At 42.9% G+C, this 16,662-nt stretch overlaps 1 protein-coding gene across 1 annotated transcript in view; it reads right to left on the bottom strand.

Annotated features, from left to right (window-relative positions):
• LOC141794997 (bifunctional heparan sulfate N-deacetylase/N-sulfotransferase 2-like) overlaps positions 1-14,898 on the bottom strand; it is a 35,386-nt gene extending 20,488 nt beyond the window's left edge. Inside the window, exons 1-3 of the mRNA XM_074675704.1 lie at positions 14,772-14,898; positions 5,360-5,406; positions 2,146-3,760 (exon numbers count right to left, since the gene is read on the bottom strand). Coding sequence (XP_074531805.1) covers positions 2,146-3,219 — 1,074 coding nt within the window. The 5' untranslated portion in view covers positions 3,220-3,760; positions 5,360-5,406; positions 14,772-14,898. The remainder of the gene's footprint in view (positions 1-2,145; positions 3,761-5,359; positions 5,407-14,771) is intronic.
• Positions 14,899-16,662: the final 1,764 nt, after the last annotated feature.

The following is a 16,662-nucleotide window of genomic DNA, read 5'->3' as shown; positions in this document are numbered from 1 at the left end:
CGAAGCCCCTGCCACTACCAATATGGCCGCGACAGCTGATGCGCTTCATTTTCTGTTTCAAAAACCGACGGGCGACGTTGGGGAAACAACTTCCATGTTTTATACAGTCAACGATCTCCTAACCGGTTCATGACATGTGGAGAGCATAATGTGATGACCTCATCATTTCAGCAAGTATCGTTACGATCTCACATGGAGATCTCGCGAAGATCAAAGAAATCTCATGAAAGTCTCATGGACATCTTTTGATATTTTTAGAGTGGAGTGTTTTGATTAGTTTACCGACAGATTTAAAGATTTCAAGAACATGTGAATATGTAGGCCAGTGGTTCCCAAGCTGGGGCCGTATTCACAAAGCTTCTCAGAGTCCTCTCAGAGAGCTCCTAACTTAGACTAAAAACTCCTGGCAAGGAACCCGAGCTTAAGAGTGGTTCAGGAAGCTTCAGAGAGCAACTCTGAGTAAAGAGGGGACAGAAACTTTGATCTTAGAGGTGAAGTGTGGTTAACCCCCTTGCTAGGTATGACACAGTCTCCTAAAAGATGTGATTGGTTGGTACAAAAAGAGGAAAAGATGAGAGAAAAAAATTCTCCATGCTCTTGATAATGAATGGACAATAAAAACAGCGGATCATAACTCGGACTGTATTACAAAATGTGTAATCCTGACATTAAATTTATATCATGATAAGGAAACTCAGCTAAATTCTATTAATTTTGGCTCAACTCCAAAATGTTTGAACGTTCCTCATTCACACACCGATTATATTGATATGCTTACTGATCCGTTTACTGTCCATGCTGCTCAAGTTACGACTCAATGTGTTCGGTTTGAAGCACTTCCTGTGATTGCTGGCATCCTTTTAAAAAGTGGTTTGATTTAGCAAAACGACCAAAACAACAAACTACTTGGATAAAAAGAAAGAATTGGACAGAGGAGCCTGCTGTTGGCTCAGCTCATGGAGGAGAATAAAACAGTGTTAAGAGGAAAACTTGTGTCCCACGATCATGAAAGAGGAAGAATTGGGAGCCCATTGCCCAACAAATCAAAGCATTGTTTCCTCTCCTTGTGTGCACATTGCAGTCCTAAGTGAGAGCAGAGATTACAGCGTAAAGAGAGGTAGTTCTCATACAGTGTTGTAGGCTACCATTCAGGTTATGGCTGCTGACATCAGTTTCTGTGATAATAATAAATATATAAATGTTACAGAGTTTTATATGCTCATTAACTGGTTCGTTTAGGGGGTGGATCAGTAGATAAACAGCTGTCTCAGGTGACAGAAACTGTGTTCGGTGTGTTGGGAAAGTCCAACATGGTTTTGTTTCTTGTAATTTTTTCGTCTCTTTTTCCTAATCTTTGTATTTGGAGTGGATCATTACTTTGTGTGGCTCATTTGTTGGTCATGGACACCAAACTTTTTGTGGCTTCAGTGATATTTTTTACTACTATTTTTTACTTCAATGGCTGCATTGTTTACATGTGAACTCAGCTGTTAGCAGCCTGTAGCATGTCAATGCTAACTGGTGTAAGGCCTGATGTCTTCCCACAGGGTGAGGAGAAGAAGGTGAGGATGACGTGCTGGTTCTCAGGTGTGAGCTCAGAAGTGACTACATGGACCTGTCCTTTCATCCATCATCCAATAAGATGGACGACCTAGCCATGCATGACTGAAGAAGCTCAGTCCTGGACCCTGTGGAGGTGGAGGCTGGCTGAACTGGACAATGATGGACAAGCTGTCATCATCTATTTTCTTATGGACCTTTTTGCACTTTCTATACACTTTCTTACTTTTGTTTTCTTGATTGCTGCTGTGACTTTAATTCTTGTTACAATGACAATAAAGTTCTGTTATGTTCTTTTCTATTCTATTCTATTCTATTCTATTCTATTCTTAATCTTACCAAGGGGAAATTCTGCAAAAAATCTTAGAACCTGAGGAATTCTAAGATTATCTAAGAACAATGTCATAAAAAAGCTACTTTTAGCCTTAGGATGCTTGTGAATACGGGTCCAGCTGTTTAGTATTTTATGTTTAGACTGAACATCCAGCATTGTTACTTCATATCCATGTTCAAAATATAGGAAAGTAGGATACCCCCCTCTTTAAATGTCTGATAATTATTTCAAATGCATTGTGTCTCACCCACCTCCACGTCTGACACCTTCATACGTGTTCCCTCCTTGCCAACAAAGATGTCATCTATATCCACAAGGATGTGTCGGTCCAAGGACAGACACAGTCTCTTCCCGGTCAGGTAGGCGATAGCGTCAACAAACACCAGCTTGTGCAGCCAATAGTTGAGATTGTTCCCAAAGAGAACCCTTTGAATTCCATCATGAAGACCCAAGTCCTGGACCACGGTGGCATGCAGGGTCCGCATAGAGCCAGGTCCAAAATGGGCCAGAGCCTCTGAGGACCTGGTACTCGCCAAAAGTACGGGTTCATAGGTAGAGTGGTTGGACTGGAAAACTGTCCAGTCATCCCCGGGTAAAGAGCCCTGCTCTACCTGGTTGGGCTTTGTGATGTAGAGGAGGGGGGCGTTGGGGTTGATATGGTAGTCCCTGAGTCCCAGGTGTGAGTGAAGAAAGAGGGGGAAACCTTTGAGCTGTGCACTGAGAAGAGAGTTTTCATTAGCTTTGAAGAAACCAATGACCCCGACTCCGTACTCTGCACAGTACTTGTCCAGCAAGTCCCGGTTCCATGCATCCAGGTTGACGTATTTTAACACGTTTTCATAGATGATTAGTGTGTAGCGCCCACGGTTGTGCTCCGTCAGTGTGGGCATGTCACCTTTACCGGGAGCAATCTCTGTCCGGTAGCGGAAGCGGCTCGATTCTAATATGGCTACGATCTCCTGGCCCAGCTGGGAGTAGATACTCTCAACAAACACCAGGACTACGGGCTGCGTCCTTGAGTTGTCCATCGCTTTTACCTGTCGTAGTCGCCCCTGGCGTGGGGGAAGGAAGAGAGGGGCCCTCTGCACACCCGGCCCCCCTCCATCGGACCCAGTACTCACTCCCAGTGGCATCCCCCCTCCACCACCACAGTCACTGAAGGGTAAAGGGGGCGCCTCCTTGATTTTCGGGCTGTTGGAGACGTAGTAAGCGAGGAAAGCCATGGACAGCAAGCAGAAGATGATGAGAGCCAGTATGAGGCGGTGAAGCTCCAGCTGGCGGACACCTCTCATTAGCTTCCACACACCCAAGCCTGCGCCTACCATGGTGTTGTAGGGGAGAGGCGAGACTGGGCAGCAAGCAGCAGCAGGAAGGCAGAGAGGAGGAGAAGGGGGGAGAGGAGGAGGGAGCGGAGGCGGAAAACTGAGCAGTAGATGCTGGCACTGAGCTTTGCTGAAGAAAAGCCATTTACACTAGGTCACCATGGCCAGCATCGTCCATTACCTGCTCTCGACTTATAGCTCTGTAGAGGACAGAGGAAGAGGTGGACAGCGGGAGGGGTGGGTGCTATTAAAGGGTTAAAATATCAAGAGGTTGGAAAGGGAAAATGGGAGTTGGTTGATTAAAAATAAAAAACAGACTCAGGTGATTTCTGTACGAGGAGCAGCTGGGTCCTTAAAAAGTTCTGCCTGAGCTGCTCGGTGAGTTTCCTCCTTCACGCAGCTCTGCGGGGGTCTCTACGTGTGGATGTCTCTGTTTGCTGATGCTTGTGATGTCCCTTTACGCTGGGAGTTTCTGCTGAGGTGGCCTTGGCTTTGGGGATGAACCCCCTTTGGCCACCTTGTGTTGACATCCCAGAAGAGACACCTAGAGGACAAGGAGAAGGGACAGACAACACAACTTTAAAATTCACTTTAATGCTCTTTTGCTTCACAGCTACATCAAACAATGACACAAACACAAGGGTTGAGACTGGTGTGCGGGACATTCGCCCAGGTTTAGATACAAAGCCCACAGACTTATGGGATAGCACTGATACTGCAGGAACGCCATCATACCTGCAGAGCAGTAACATCAAAGCCGTCTGATGCTGCACTCACACCACAGCTGAGCCCGTTTCGAATCCGCTCAGTTTGTTTTTAACTTCTTGCTCTCTCTTTTATCAACTCACAACAGCTGTCTTTTTAGGCAGAGGAAGGTTCACTTTGGCACGCTGAGCTCTGTGTTTGGTGTGAAAAAGGCGACGTAGATGGTACTCTTTGACAACTGCCATGGCCTCAGAACACAAAAGACAAACCGGTTTTCAACCTTCATCTGTATCAACTTTTCTCTTCCTGGACATTTTGGGATCATCGCTTTATATCTCAATTCTGCCAGTTTGGAAAATGGCACTGATGTGAAAACCCTGTGATCTAGTGGCGGGATGCCATCACTTCACAGGTAACATAATCGGTAGGTATGGGAAGCATAGTTTGTAGTCAATGAACCCCTTTGACTTATTTATTATAAGACAGCAGACGTTCAAAGCTCTTGAGGGCCACATTTGGCACTGAGCCTTGAGTTTGACACATGTGATCTACAGGTGGGGCTGGGGATATATCGAGTATACTCGATGTATCGCGGGTCTTTGCATGTGAGATATATAAAATGACTTTATCGCAATCAGAGTACGCACAGTCATGCTAATATTTTCAGACGTCAAAATCTCTTCGGTGATTCGCTTGTTTCACTCCCTGCTGCTCAGCCGGTGCTCCTCTCACAGCGAGCGAGCATTAGAGGAGAAATCAGGATATCAAGATATATATCGTGTATCGAGATATAGCCTAAAAACATCGAGATATTGGATTTTGGTCATATCATGCAGCCCTACTGCTAAGGTGGAAAATGTGGTTTAGTGGAAATACATTTGGTTTTTGTTTTTAATAAAGAAAAAGTCATTTTTTAATGAATAATCAATAATTGATTATTAGCATTTCCAAAGATCAATCAGGGAGAATACTTAAAATCTACATCCACATGGAGAGATATAACACAAATATATCCCAAGGCTCCTCTCCGGAGAAACAATCAGTCGTAGAATTGAAGTGATTACATTACACCAGGAGGGGCCCTTTGACCTCTGAGAGGCAAACAGTCACTCACTGAGTTCACCAAACTGTGGATAGGACCCTGATGGCAGGTTGTGAAATCACCACTGGCAGGTGTTTATAGCTTGAGGTATGTTTCATCACCAGTCAGAGGTCATTTACTCACAGAGGGGAGAGCATGTGAACGCCTGTTGTGACTCCAGACTACACAAATACTCAGTGAACTTCATGGTCAGAAAATACTGTTTTAAGTAAGTAATTCAATGAAATCATGTTCAGTTACTATGTTCAGATGCTGTCTGATGATAATGAGACTGAAACACAGAATTTAGAAAAAGAAGAAAAAAAAACATAATGTGTTGTGTGTGAAGAGTCTCACCTCAGAAACAGATCAGGAAAAACTTCAGAGGCTGATCCCCGAGACTTCTGCAGAATAAACAGAAAGGAGAGGAGAAAAAAAATTAGTCTCAGCTGGAAAATCAAAGTGCAAAACGCATTAAACATATTGCAAAAAAAAAAAAAACACAGACAGACACAAGAATGCTCTCTTGCTCTGGGTGCACTGTGTTAGTGAAGCTCTGGTAAATCTTAGATCCATCAGGAGTGACACAAAGATTGACAGCTGATGTGGACTTTTTTTTCACATTTCACACCTCATATAAAGATCAAACATTCCTCTGTATCCTGAAGGTCTAATATGTTCATTAAAAAAACACTTTACTGCAATTTTTTGTATGAATTTAATTTTTTTCGCTTCATATTATTGCTTAAAATCAAGGAAAGAAGTCAGACAAATTAAACTTAAACATCTCACTGCACCTTGAAAACTGAATCTGTAGGTGCCAAGACATTAACTGTAATCATGCAGGGTTGGAAAAGTCACACCGACATCAGCAGGTTTTTTTTTCATGGTCCACTTCAGCTCAGCCTGAGGTTGAGGTTAAACAGATTTGCAAGGGAAATCAAGCTGGATAGGAAATGTGTTTATTTAGCACTTTATCTAGACCTCTGAAAACTCAAGGCGCTTTCCCATTACACGTCTTATTCATTCATTCACACACTGATAGACGAGGTATAAAGATATAAAGGTGCTTCTTGACTGAAGGAACTAGAGTCCATATTTGATTCTGTCTCGGTTGAAGCACTTTCCAGAGGTCCAGGAACTTTGGGGAGCAGGCCCTGCGAGCAGACCATTTCTGATTGGTAGTTTAATAACTCATAAACCATCATCTTCCTTAGAATAGAGTAGAGTAGAATAGAATAGAATAGAATAGAACTTCGTCATTGTAACACGTACAACAAAATTGAAGTCACAGCAGCAATCAAGAAAACAAAACTAAGAAAGTGTATAGAAAGTGTAAAAAGGTCCATAAGAAAATAGATGATGACAGCTTGTCCATCATTGTCCAGTCAGCCAGCCTCCACCTCCACAGGGTCCAGGACTGAGCCTCTTCAGCAGTCTGTTCAGTCTCTGTCTCCTGGATCCTGTCTGCTCACAGCAGGTGAAGCTCTTCCAACATGGCGTTGGTGTCTGATGTTAGCTCGATTTGCCATGTCTGTGAATAGCATGATGCTACTCTGCCCTCTGATATTCCCTCTGTTGCTGGGTTAGCACAGCTAGCTTGTCCATTTTAGTGGAGATAGATCTTACGTTCCTAATAACGATGAATGGAAGAACAGGTCCATGTCGTTACTTCTTGGCTCACACCTGAGAACCAGCACGTCGTCTTCACCTCCTTCTCCTCACCTTGTGAGGAAACATCTGGCCTAGCACCAGTTAGCATTGACATGCTACAGGCTGCTAACAGCTGAGTTCACATGTAAACAATGCAGCCATGGTTACATGTAGGATCTCCAGACAAACACAGGAGAAAAGTAGTAAAAATATCACTGAAAACACAAAAGTTTGGTGTCCATGACCAACAAATGAACCATACAAAGTAATGATCCACTCCAAATACAAAGATGACAAAAAAGAGACAAAAAAATTACAAGAAACAGACAAAGAAGAGAGAGCTGCTGCAAAAGGCAGCCATAGCCAACAGGGTGGTGCCTAGCAACCAACCTTAAGCCTGATCCTGTGAATGTGTCTTTTTCAGCTCCCAGTGTCACAGCCCAAGTATACTAGATGCGTCTCTGGTCCGGCTTCGCTCTGTTACAGCACTGAATCAGGTAGTAGTGCTCAGAAATCACCCCGAAAAGAACCACTGACTTTCAAAATAAAACAAACTGTGTCAAAAGCAGATTGTATTTAGCGTCACTCTAACAATAAACCAACATACTGGGCGCAGCTAGGCCAGGAGGTTTGAGGTTTTAGAGCCCAACATGAATGAAGAGAGACTCATCAATGGAGTAGGAATCAAGAGAATAGAAACGCTATGCTCTGCGTGTCCTGACCCACAACATGCTAGCAACAGCGTGGCTAAACAGAAGACGGAGGATCAGGTATGAACCAAAGACTGTTACGTTACGGTGGCTTCATAGGCCCAAAAGGCGCATGTATCCTGTAGTTAGTTCGGATGGACCTTGGTTTGTATTCAGACCTGCACCTGAGAACCATGAACCGCACCAGAGTTTGTTTGGAAGCGGACCGAGACCACCTCAAAAAGTGGGTCCCGGTCCGGTTGTTTGGTCCGCACCAGGGTTCATTTGTGTCTATTCACACCTGCATGGAAAGTCCGCACCAGCGTGGGAAACGAACCCTGGTCCGTTTAAAGTGGACCAAACAGTCCAGGTCTGAACACACCCTTACACTGAGCTCATTTGTTTCTCTCTGTTTTTGTGCACTCTGACTATGTACAATGTCAGTGACGCAAATCATGATGCTTAATGGCTCTGTGGAGCATGACTGTGCTCTGCCAACAGTGACTGATACCATTTATGATCAGCCTTAGTCAGATTTTGTTTTTTGTATTCTAGTGAAAACAACCTGCCCGACTCTACACTCTGTTACTGCAGTTACTGGGTATGAGGAGGGCTGATGGTTTGGGAGAATAATCTTCAGACATGTTATCAACTGCTGCTGTCAATCCTTTCTGAGGATAACTGTTTTGATCTGTGCACAGGTGCAGGTAGTAGAGTGCTGAGGGCAACAGTCTTAATAATCAGGAACAATTCAGAACTGAAATATGCTTAATCATTCTGTCAGAAAGACTCAGTGGTTAAAACCTAGAATACGGTTTTATTACGTAATCCTTTGAAACCACAGAATTAGCCGCGATGGAAGCAGAGAAGGATAGCAGACATAGAGGGCAGATGGGAACACCGGCTCCTCCAACCACAGCGGGCTCGGCTTTCTGCCTGCAGCTCAGACACAGGAGGGGACAAGAGGAGAGCGAACAGGTGGAAGGATTTGGAGAAAACAACACAGCTCATGATGACATTTACCAACATTTGTGTGCTGCAGATAAGAGTATCGTTCTATACAAAAACCAAACTATCCTTTAGACGCATCATTAGAGATAAAAATTCAAAATCAAACGATTGTTTATTTGTCTCATGTCAGTGGAAATCATATTTCAGAAACAGAATCTAAGAACAGCTGACGTGTCAGATAAAAGCACCTTTTGTTTATCTGATCTACTTGTGCCACTGAAAGTTAACCAAAACAGGAAGAGCGAGCTTTTTCATGTGGTTTTTAAGCCAATCTCAAACTCAGTCCCTGAGAATAAGTACTTTACGCCATTATTGTAAGTAAATATCAAATCGTTTCACAGCCTGCAGTATCAGTTACATGACAAAAAAGATTATATCCATGCAGAAGTTAAAAAGAGGAAAAGAACCCCTCCAGGCATTTCAGGGTAACACCTCTCCAGGTCGGGCAGCTGGGAGCAGGCATGAAGGCGGGGTCAGAGGGGCCGGGGAAAGCTTCCTGCACAAACTATTCATTACCACCTCCACACCGTGTCCTAACATGTTCAAACACACCTTCCTACTCCAGCCTGTAGGTACAAACTTTCCACAGACACCCTGATAATGCCCTGAAACTGTGGTTTTGTAGAAAGACACATGAACAGCCTCTATGTCAGAGAGAAATGCAGCGTCCACACACTCAGCTTTCCTTTTTTTATCATAGCACCAGTGTCTGCTTTTCTGCTCCAATCCAACAACAAAAATCAATCAAATCCATCCCTGAGTGGACGCTCTACAGCCAGCCCCTGATCTGCTTTTAGGTTTAAGCTAGGTTTTCATGGTACAAAAAAGACATCATACGATCCTACTGACTGTGATCACTCAGAGATGACTGATGGTAACCACTCGCTTCAGGCGGCTTTTATTTGCTTACTGGTACAGGTGCTGCTGTATGCTCAGTCCACTCGTATCAGCTGAGGAGCGAGCGGCTCCACAGTGACAATACTGTAATAAGAAGATGACTGGTCACAGCTGTAGCACTTGTTAAATGATGTTTAACTTGACAGAGGAGCCGTTAAAAGCTCCAAACAGGAGAGATCCTCTCTGAAGGCAGTATACATATACAAATAATGCTTGTTATGTTGTTACACAGAGGAACAGAAGTGAATACTGGGAAAAAATGGGAAGGAATAACGACTGAAAATGTCAATGGATTCAGAGTTTACTTAACCTTGCAGAGCACATGGACCTGCCTGATTCAGTTTCTGAAATCCTACAGATCCATCTTGCCAGGCTCCACTGACCAACGATTTCACTCGGCTGAATTCTGACCGGCCCAATCAGGAAAGAGAGAGGCAGGAGAGGCGGGAGCTGCAGGAGTAACGGAAGTGATAGCAGACGTGACATCAGCAGACTTTCGTACTTGTCAGCGTTCCTTTGATTGTTAAAGGGGACATATCATGCTGATCTGTGATTTAATACTTACATATAAAATAATAAAGTTGAAAACAAGACCGTACACCCCCTGAATTTTCAAAAAATTAGATATTGTATTTTTTCTGATATCCTAGAACAAGATTTGATGCCTCTGAAAATAGGTCATTGACATTTGGCCACGAGATTTCGACCTTCGTGACGACACGAGGATCCTTTCTTTTTATTGGAGTAATCTGATAAAGCAGCTCCTCCTCTGTGATGTCAGTTAGTCACACAACCGCCACCAAGGGATACACCCACCAAGAGCCGAGTATAAACGTGTAAACTATACATGTTACAGTACCGGTTTGACTCTCAAGACTGAAGCGTCCTGAGATGATCTGTGTCCAGGTGGATTTTCTTCCTCCTGAGCTGCAGAACCGTCCGGGTCTGACTCAGGGTCCAATACAAAAGGACGTATCCTACACTCTGCCATTTTATTACTGCTATCAATGCCTTACGGTGAAGTTTTGGCAAACAGCAAACTCGCTCGGTCTGCTCCATTCAATGTGGCGATTTTGTAAATACTGCCATGCTGCAAAAACCGCCCCCTGGCTCTACCCCCTCCACCCCTCTGATAGAACTGACCAATCAGAGCACAAAGGGCTGTGACATTGCGAGGTCACTGGAGGTCATTCTCCAAACGGAGCGTTTCAACGAGATCTTCAGAATGGCCTAAAATGAGGATATTGAGAACGCTATTGTGGGGCAATGAAGGAACTAAATGACTTGTACTGAGGGCAGAAATGCTTTACAGGCATCCTAGTCTGGCATAGTGAAAAGGAGAAACAAGCATGATATGTCCACTTTAAAAAAGTTCCTTTTATTATCATCAACAGAGGCTACTGTACTGTTTGCAAGAGTGAGCAAGTGAAAAGGGGACTTTTAGGTATATTTTGGGTGATTTTTTTACACATTTTTGAGATGTAAGATGTTGTCACTTGTTGCCAACATATTATGGGGTGTTTTTTTTATCAGAGTGGCACGCCTCTAGTCTCTGTTTGTAGTCAAACAATGTCCGTGTTTGTATAGCCGGCAGGTTGCAGCCCACTCTTGCATTCAGCTGTTCCAAAGCCATAGATTAAATAGAGTTATCAGAGAAATCAAGCAGCCTGATTACCACAGGGCAGGGTGTCTATAGCCCTCTCCTCATGCACAAACACCATTTCCTGTGAGAACCACCTCAGGGCCTTCCTCTTCATTATCGAGTGTTATCTCAGACATCAGTGATGTGCTCTTAGGACAGAAGTGGGCCCGGGCCTTCAGCTCGCTGATAATTGGATCCCCACTCAAGAAGTGAATAGAACAAGTCGGTCATCAGAGGGGAACGGCAGAGGGAGAAAACAGCTTTATACAGCCGGCTAATTCCCAACACGACACCTCTGAGCTCACTTAGCGTTTGGATTTCAACAGCAATACATGGATGCAGGTAAAAAGGTGATCGCAACACATCGCACACGGTCAGATGGACAGTTTAACTGGCTTTACAGTTCTCCTCCAGGCTGGTGATGGCTCAAGTGAGCACTCAGTGTTATGTTTTGTAGGTAAGACTTGATATTAAAGGATAAGTTCGGTTTATATAGCTTTTGCATTGTTTATAGAATGAAATAGAACTAAATACTCACCCAGAAGGCTTTCCTGATCCAAGCAGTGCTTCGGGAGATATTTAGATCCAAAATCGTGCAGCGGACGTCTGTACAATGGGATCCATCAGGTCATAGACAGCGCCGCTCCTAAAACTGCAAAAACTCATGTTTTTCACCAATATTCCATCATGGTCTGCTCCGGGTTAGTCCTCTGCTGCAGTCTGTGTCACTCCAGACAGCGCTGTGTGGCTGTAATGACCTCTGAACTGACTAAGACTTTGTTTACATTTGCCCCTCCACGTATGCGCAGTACTCTTAGTCAGTTCAGAGGTCAGTACAGCCATACAGCACTGTCTGGAGTGACACAGACTGCAGCAGAGGACTAACCCGGAGTGGACCATGATGGAATATTGGTGAAAAACACGAGTTTTTGGACGATTCATGCAGTTTTAGGAGCGGCGCTGTCTATGCCCCGATGGATCCCATTATACAGACGTCCGCTGCACGATTTTGGATCTAAATATCTCCCGAAGCACTGCTTGGATCAGGAAAGCCTTCTGGGTGAGTATTTTGTTCTACTTCATTCTATAAACAATGTAAAAGCTGTATAAACCGAACTTATCTTTTAAAAGGCCTTTCCCTGAATTTTCCTGCAACAGCACCAATAGATTCACATGTGGCTGCATGGATCTGAGCTTCCCAACCTTTCCCACTGCCATCATCAGACTCCTGGGCTCAGCAGCAACTTAAAATGCTTAATACCGCTTCCATAAGTGTTGTGTTTGCAGTTCTGTTCCTCATTTTGTTTGTAAGCAGGATTAAGAAAAAACTACAGGCTCAGTGCTCATGGAACCTGGCGGAAGGGTGTACCCTGGGCCAAGGAGGATCCCATTAAATTTTGGACCTGATCCACAGCACACTCACGAACAAGCAATAAAAGCTGATCCAATAACACACTGCCTTTTTTTTATAATGTTATTTTAGCCTGAGCACTTTCATTGGTATGAATGTACATGAGAGCTTTCTGCTTTGGAAAATGTATGTTTTGTGGTATGTGAATATTTCCAAAGTAGAGCTGCACATGCAGCTGAGACGACGCTTCGCAGAGGCCGCTCCGTATTAGAAACAGAGAGAGGTGAATGTGCATCGTAACCCTGAATGCCCCAAAGTTATACCTGATGCTAGCTTGCCTGTAAGGTCTGGCTGATTGATGATGCCATCAGTTAGAGCCTCTTACAATTATAACATTGTCACTTTAACACCCACAACCTTCCCCTATGACTCACTGTTGTTCCTTAATGTATTCAGCACAATGTCACTTTAATCCTCAGTTTTATGTGATCTTATGTTTAAGATCACAATGACTCAGATTTTTAAAGCCTGTCTTTGAACAAACATGTCACGGTCTGATCATTTTCAGTTAGCATCCCTCTCATGATCAGCTAAAAAAAAATCACACCGCACTGTGGAGCAGCTCCCTTCCCATGATGCTGATCAGGCTGTCAGCTGACTCGTCAATCACAAGAAGGGAGAGGAGCAGGTTGTAACAACATGCTAACACCTTCTTCTTAAAGGTCATTGGGTCACTAAGCTGGGCATCATCACCGGCACACTCACAAACCATCCTTGTTCTGCTCCCCGTAGCTCCCTTCATTTTGTGGTCTGAGATCATTTGAGGCTCTGTTTGTAAAGGTAACACGCTGTCGTTTTGTAACAACTCCAATGCAAGTGTCTGTCAAAAAATCCTGTCTCATGTTGTTTAGGAAACTGTCGAATGTGGTCGTCGCAGGACCACCACATAACTCTGACTGACCCTGTAATAAGACAACTTCCGCAGCTTGATGTGACAGCTGTAAGTCTGCTAATAGATTCTGCAGATGTCTTTCAAAACCTTGAATTAGATCCCATCATGCACCAACAAAGTTACTCTCATTTCTGTGAATCATTCTCTCATCCCCTCTGTTCCTCTTTCCCTAACTTGGCAGTTCCTCAAATGCTTTTAGAACTTCAATGAAACAAGATGACTTCTACTTTCTCGATAATAAAGAACTATTTCATCCCTGTCAACCTTTTTTACAGGCCTTTTACAGTAAGTCACTTTTCAGCTGTTTCATAACAAATCATGGCAGTGGTATGCACTGATTTTTCATTTTGTAACACAAAAATCTGACAAAGTTAGCTGATATTTGGACTGCAGCCCTTTTTTTCCCACATGAGATGATCACTGCTAATACCAGTAGTGTACAGTTGCTTCTAGGGTCATGAAAACACAAATCAAACCTGGAAACTGTTGCTTCAACAACACAGCCCCCACCTTGGCAAAACAGTAAAATGCTTTATCAACAGAGCCACACATTTTCCACTTTTTTAAGTTTGAAAATTACTCATCTGCATTTCTAATAGTTAAATATCTTTTTATATTTCCTGATTTGTGAAGTTACGCTACCTTTTCTCACAGGTCTGTGGACAGTTCTTTTGCGTTGCTCAGTATCCAGAAAATCTGTGCAGCTCTTAATAAAATATGCAGAGCTCTCCCCCAGAGCTAAAACACTCACTCACTATTTATATACAAGTCACAGGTGTGGACACTTACTCCTGACAGCCATTTAAACCTGTGTGTGTCAACTTATGTGATTATCACCAGGCCAAACATTCATGGGTATGTAAACTGTTGATGTGGCCCATTTGGGTGATTTCAGCTATCATTATGAATATTTCAAAGGGCTCAAATAATTAAGTGATGATACATGTCTCATCTAGCCACTATCTCTAGGGATACATATTATCCAAAAATGGCCAATATGTCAAAACTTTTGCAAAGGGATGGAAACTTATGAGAGCAACTGTGAGCTTCAATGAAGCCAGCGTGAGTCGGTGTTAACATATAAAGCCATCGTAGGAAGGAGGACAGAGAAAACAGAAGGAAAGAGGGTGAATACAAGCAAGAAGATGATTGGAAATGCTCCTTTAAAGAAGCAGGGGAGACTTTATGGCTCCATCCAGTAGCTGGTCGTGAATTCCAGCTAACATGCTAACAGATGACTCTCAGGAGCAACAGTCTCACTGGACTGTCGCTAACGCTAGCTCAGCTGACGCCAGTTTTCAGAGGCTCAGATTCATACCATCACCTGTAAACACACCTGAGATGTCTACAACGTCTCATACACGCATTTCTCTTATGATGATGCTCACATGTCACTATTTTCCCTAGCTTTTGAAACAGATTCCATCCCCAAACCCTTCAGCTCTGGGATCACTGAACCTGGAATAACGTTACAGTTAGCTGCTGAGGCTACGACAGCTGCTCCATGGAGAAAATGCTCTTCAAATTTCCACACAATCTCACAATATATCAGCCGTGAGTGGTTTAAGACTTACCAATAACCGTTCTTATCAGATAGCAGCGCAATAAGCGAAGAGGAAGGCGGCAGACTCCTAGGTTTAGAGTTAAAACTCAACTTCTGCACGGCACTGCTTAGTCCGCCATCTTGGATCTGCTGGATCTCTGGACTCAACCAAAATCTGCCTCACGGGGGGGAGCGCTTTAAATGAAACCCCCGATTTATTTCACCAATGTTTATTTTCTCTGACTAAAGTCCAGATGAAGACATAGCGCTGTCATTTTAACTGAAAAACAGTGAAGAAATTTTAGGGTAGGCGTAAACCGTATATTCTCCTGTCCTTTATTGAAGATAAATAACCCCTGAGTCCACTCTGGTCACGGTGAAGTGTCTTTAAACCTGACGTGTTTTTGCCTTGCAGATGTACAGTGCCAAAAAGTTTGTACATCCTTGAATTGTTTATACACAAAGTTGGGGTGGGCGATACTGGGAATTTTGGTATCGATTCGATACCAAGTAAATACAGGACTAGTATTGTATTAGTATACCGATACTTTTTACATGAAATGTAATGATCACTGAATAATTTTGTGATTTTGCCTTGAGTTGGTTGATTATGATTATGATTATGGTAAAACACAGCACAAAGATTTAAGGGCAATAAAAATGATTTTTTCTAAAAAAAAAAAAAAAAAAAAAACTAACCACAACAATAGAACATTTTAACTGTATAAAAAAATATTTTTTCTACCACCACAATTGTTTAGGGAAAAAAAATTACAAATGCAAAATAACAAAAACTTTCCTCCCATTTCCACAGAGAAGGGGCAGACGGAGGAAAGTATTTGTAAATTGTTGGACAACATAAGAGATACTGCAGTATCGTTTTCATCATGCTAGTATCAATCCGATACCAATACTCATCTTGGTATTGATACTATCGATATTTAGATCAATACGCCCACCCTTAACACAAAGCACTGGAAATACATGGATGTTGCCAGAAACATGTGGGTTGAAAGGGGGTCATCCCCATATTCCCACAGCCCAATGTCACCGCATCTCTAAGACTTTTTTCTTCTATGTAAATTAGTCCCAATGTTCCCACTGCCCAATTGGTCCTACAGCCCGATGTTCTCTCACTTGACATTTTCATAATTAGGTCTTATGTTCCTGCATTTCTCCTAAATTAAAGACCTATTCTCCCATAATATTTCTTGGAAGCACTTTAAAGCAAATGAGTTACCAATAAGATGACCATCAGCAGCAGAAATCACAATTCCGACCATTACAAGAAAAAAAATGCTGATTGAAGAGGGTTTTCGGCTGAAGGAGAGCTCATAGATGCTGAAACCTTGTTTTTATTTCCTATTTCCTCAAGTCAGACAAACAAAACCAGACTAGGGGGGGGGTCTAAGAAATGTGGAAACATAGGCATGCTCAGTGTTCAAAATACCTGGCCACAATTAAGGGTCCACCTCTGGTAGTGCTGCTGCAGCAGGGTGGGGGTGGGGGTTGTTTGACATTATTTTCCCAAGCTCTCTATCCACTATACGAAGTGTGCTCGTCTCTGTGTGTGTACACGCATGTGTTCGCTCTTTGTTTTCTTGTCTTTGTCACATGAGTGAGAAGTGTTTTCCGACAGGTCTAATCTCACTTATTTTAACCGTTAAATTATCACTAATTGGGAATTTTTTAGTGTGAAAAATGTCAGCAAATGTTGATTTTTTCATGTACTCTTGATCCTCTCATCTGACACTGGTATACAGGCAGTAAAAAATATAAAAGAGAAACAAAAAGCTGACCTTTTGGTTTAGGCTGCTTTGGTGGTTTATTGCTGTAAATTTAATTTTGTTTCAATACCAGTTAAATTCTCGGCATACTTCTATTTTTAAGATTAAAAACAATATTTTCTTTGATTTAAACTA

This window comes from Halichoeres trimaculatus, unplaced genomic scaffold (genome assembly GCF_033239565.1).
Source record: "Halichoeres trimaculatus isolate MK-OKI-2021-1 unplaced genomic scaffold, fHalTri1.1 fHalTri1_scaffold_8, whole genome shotgun sequence".
NCBI lineage: Eukaryota > Metazoa > Chordata > Actinopteri > Labriformes > Labridae > Halichoeres > Halichoeres trimaculatus.
The sequence above is the reverse complement of the archived record's forward strand: the minus strand, read 5'-3'. Positions and strand labels throughout refer to the sequence as shown.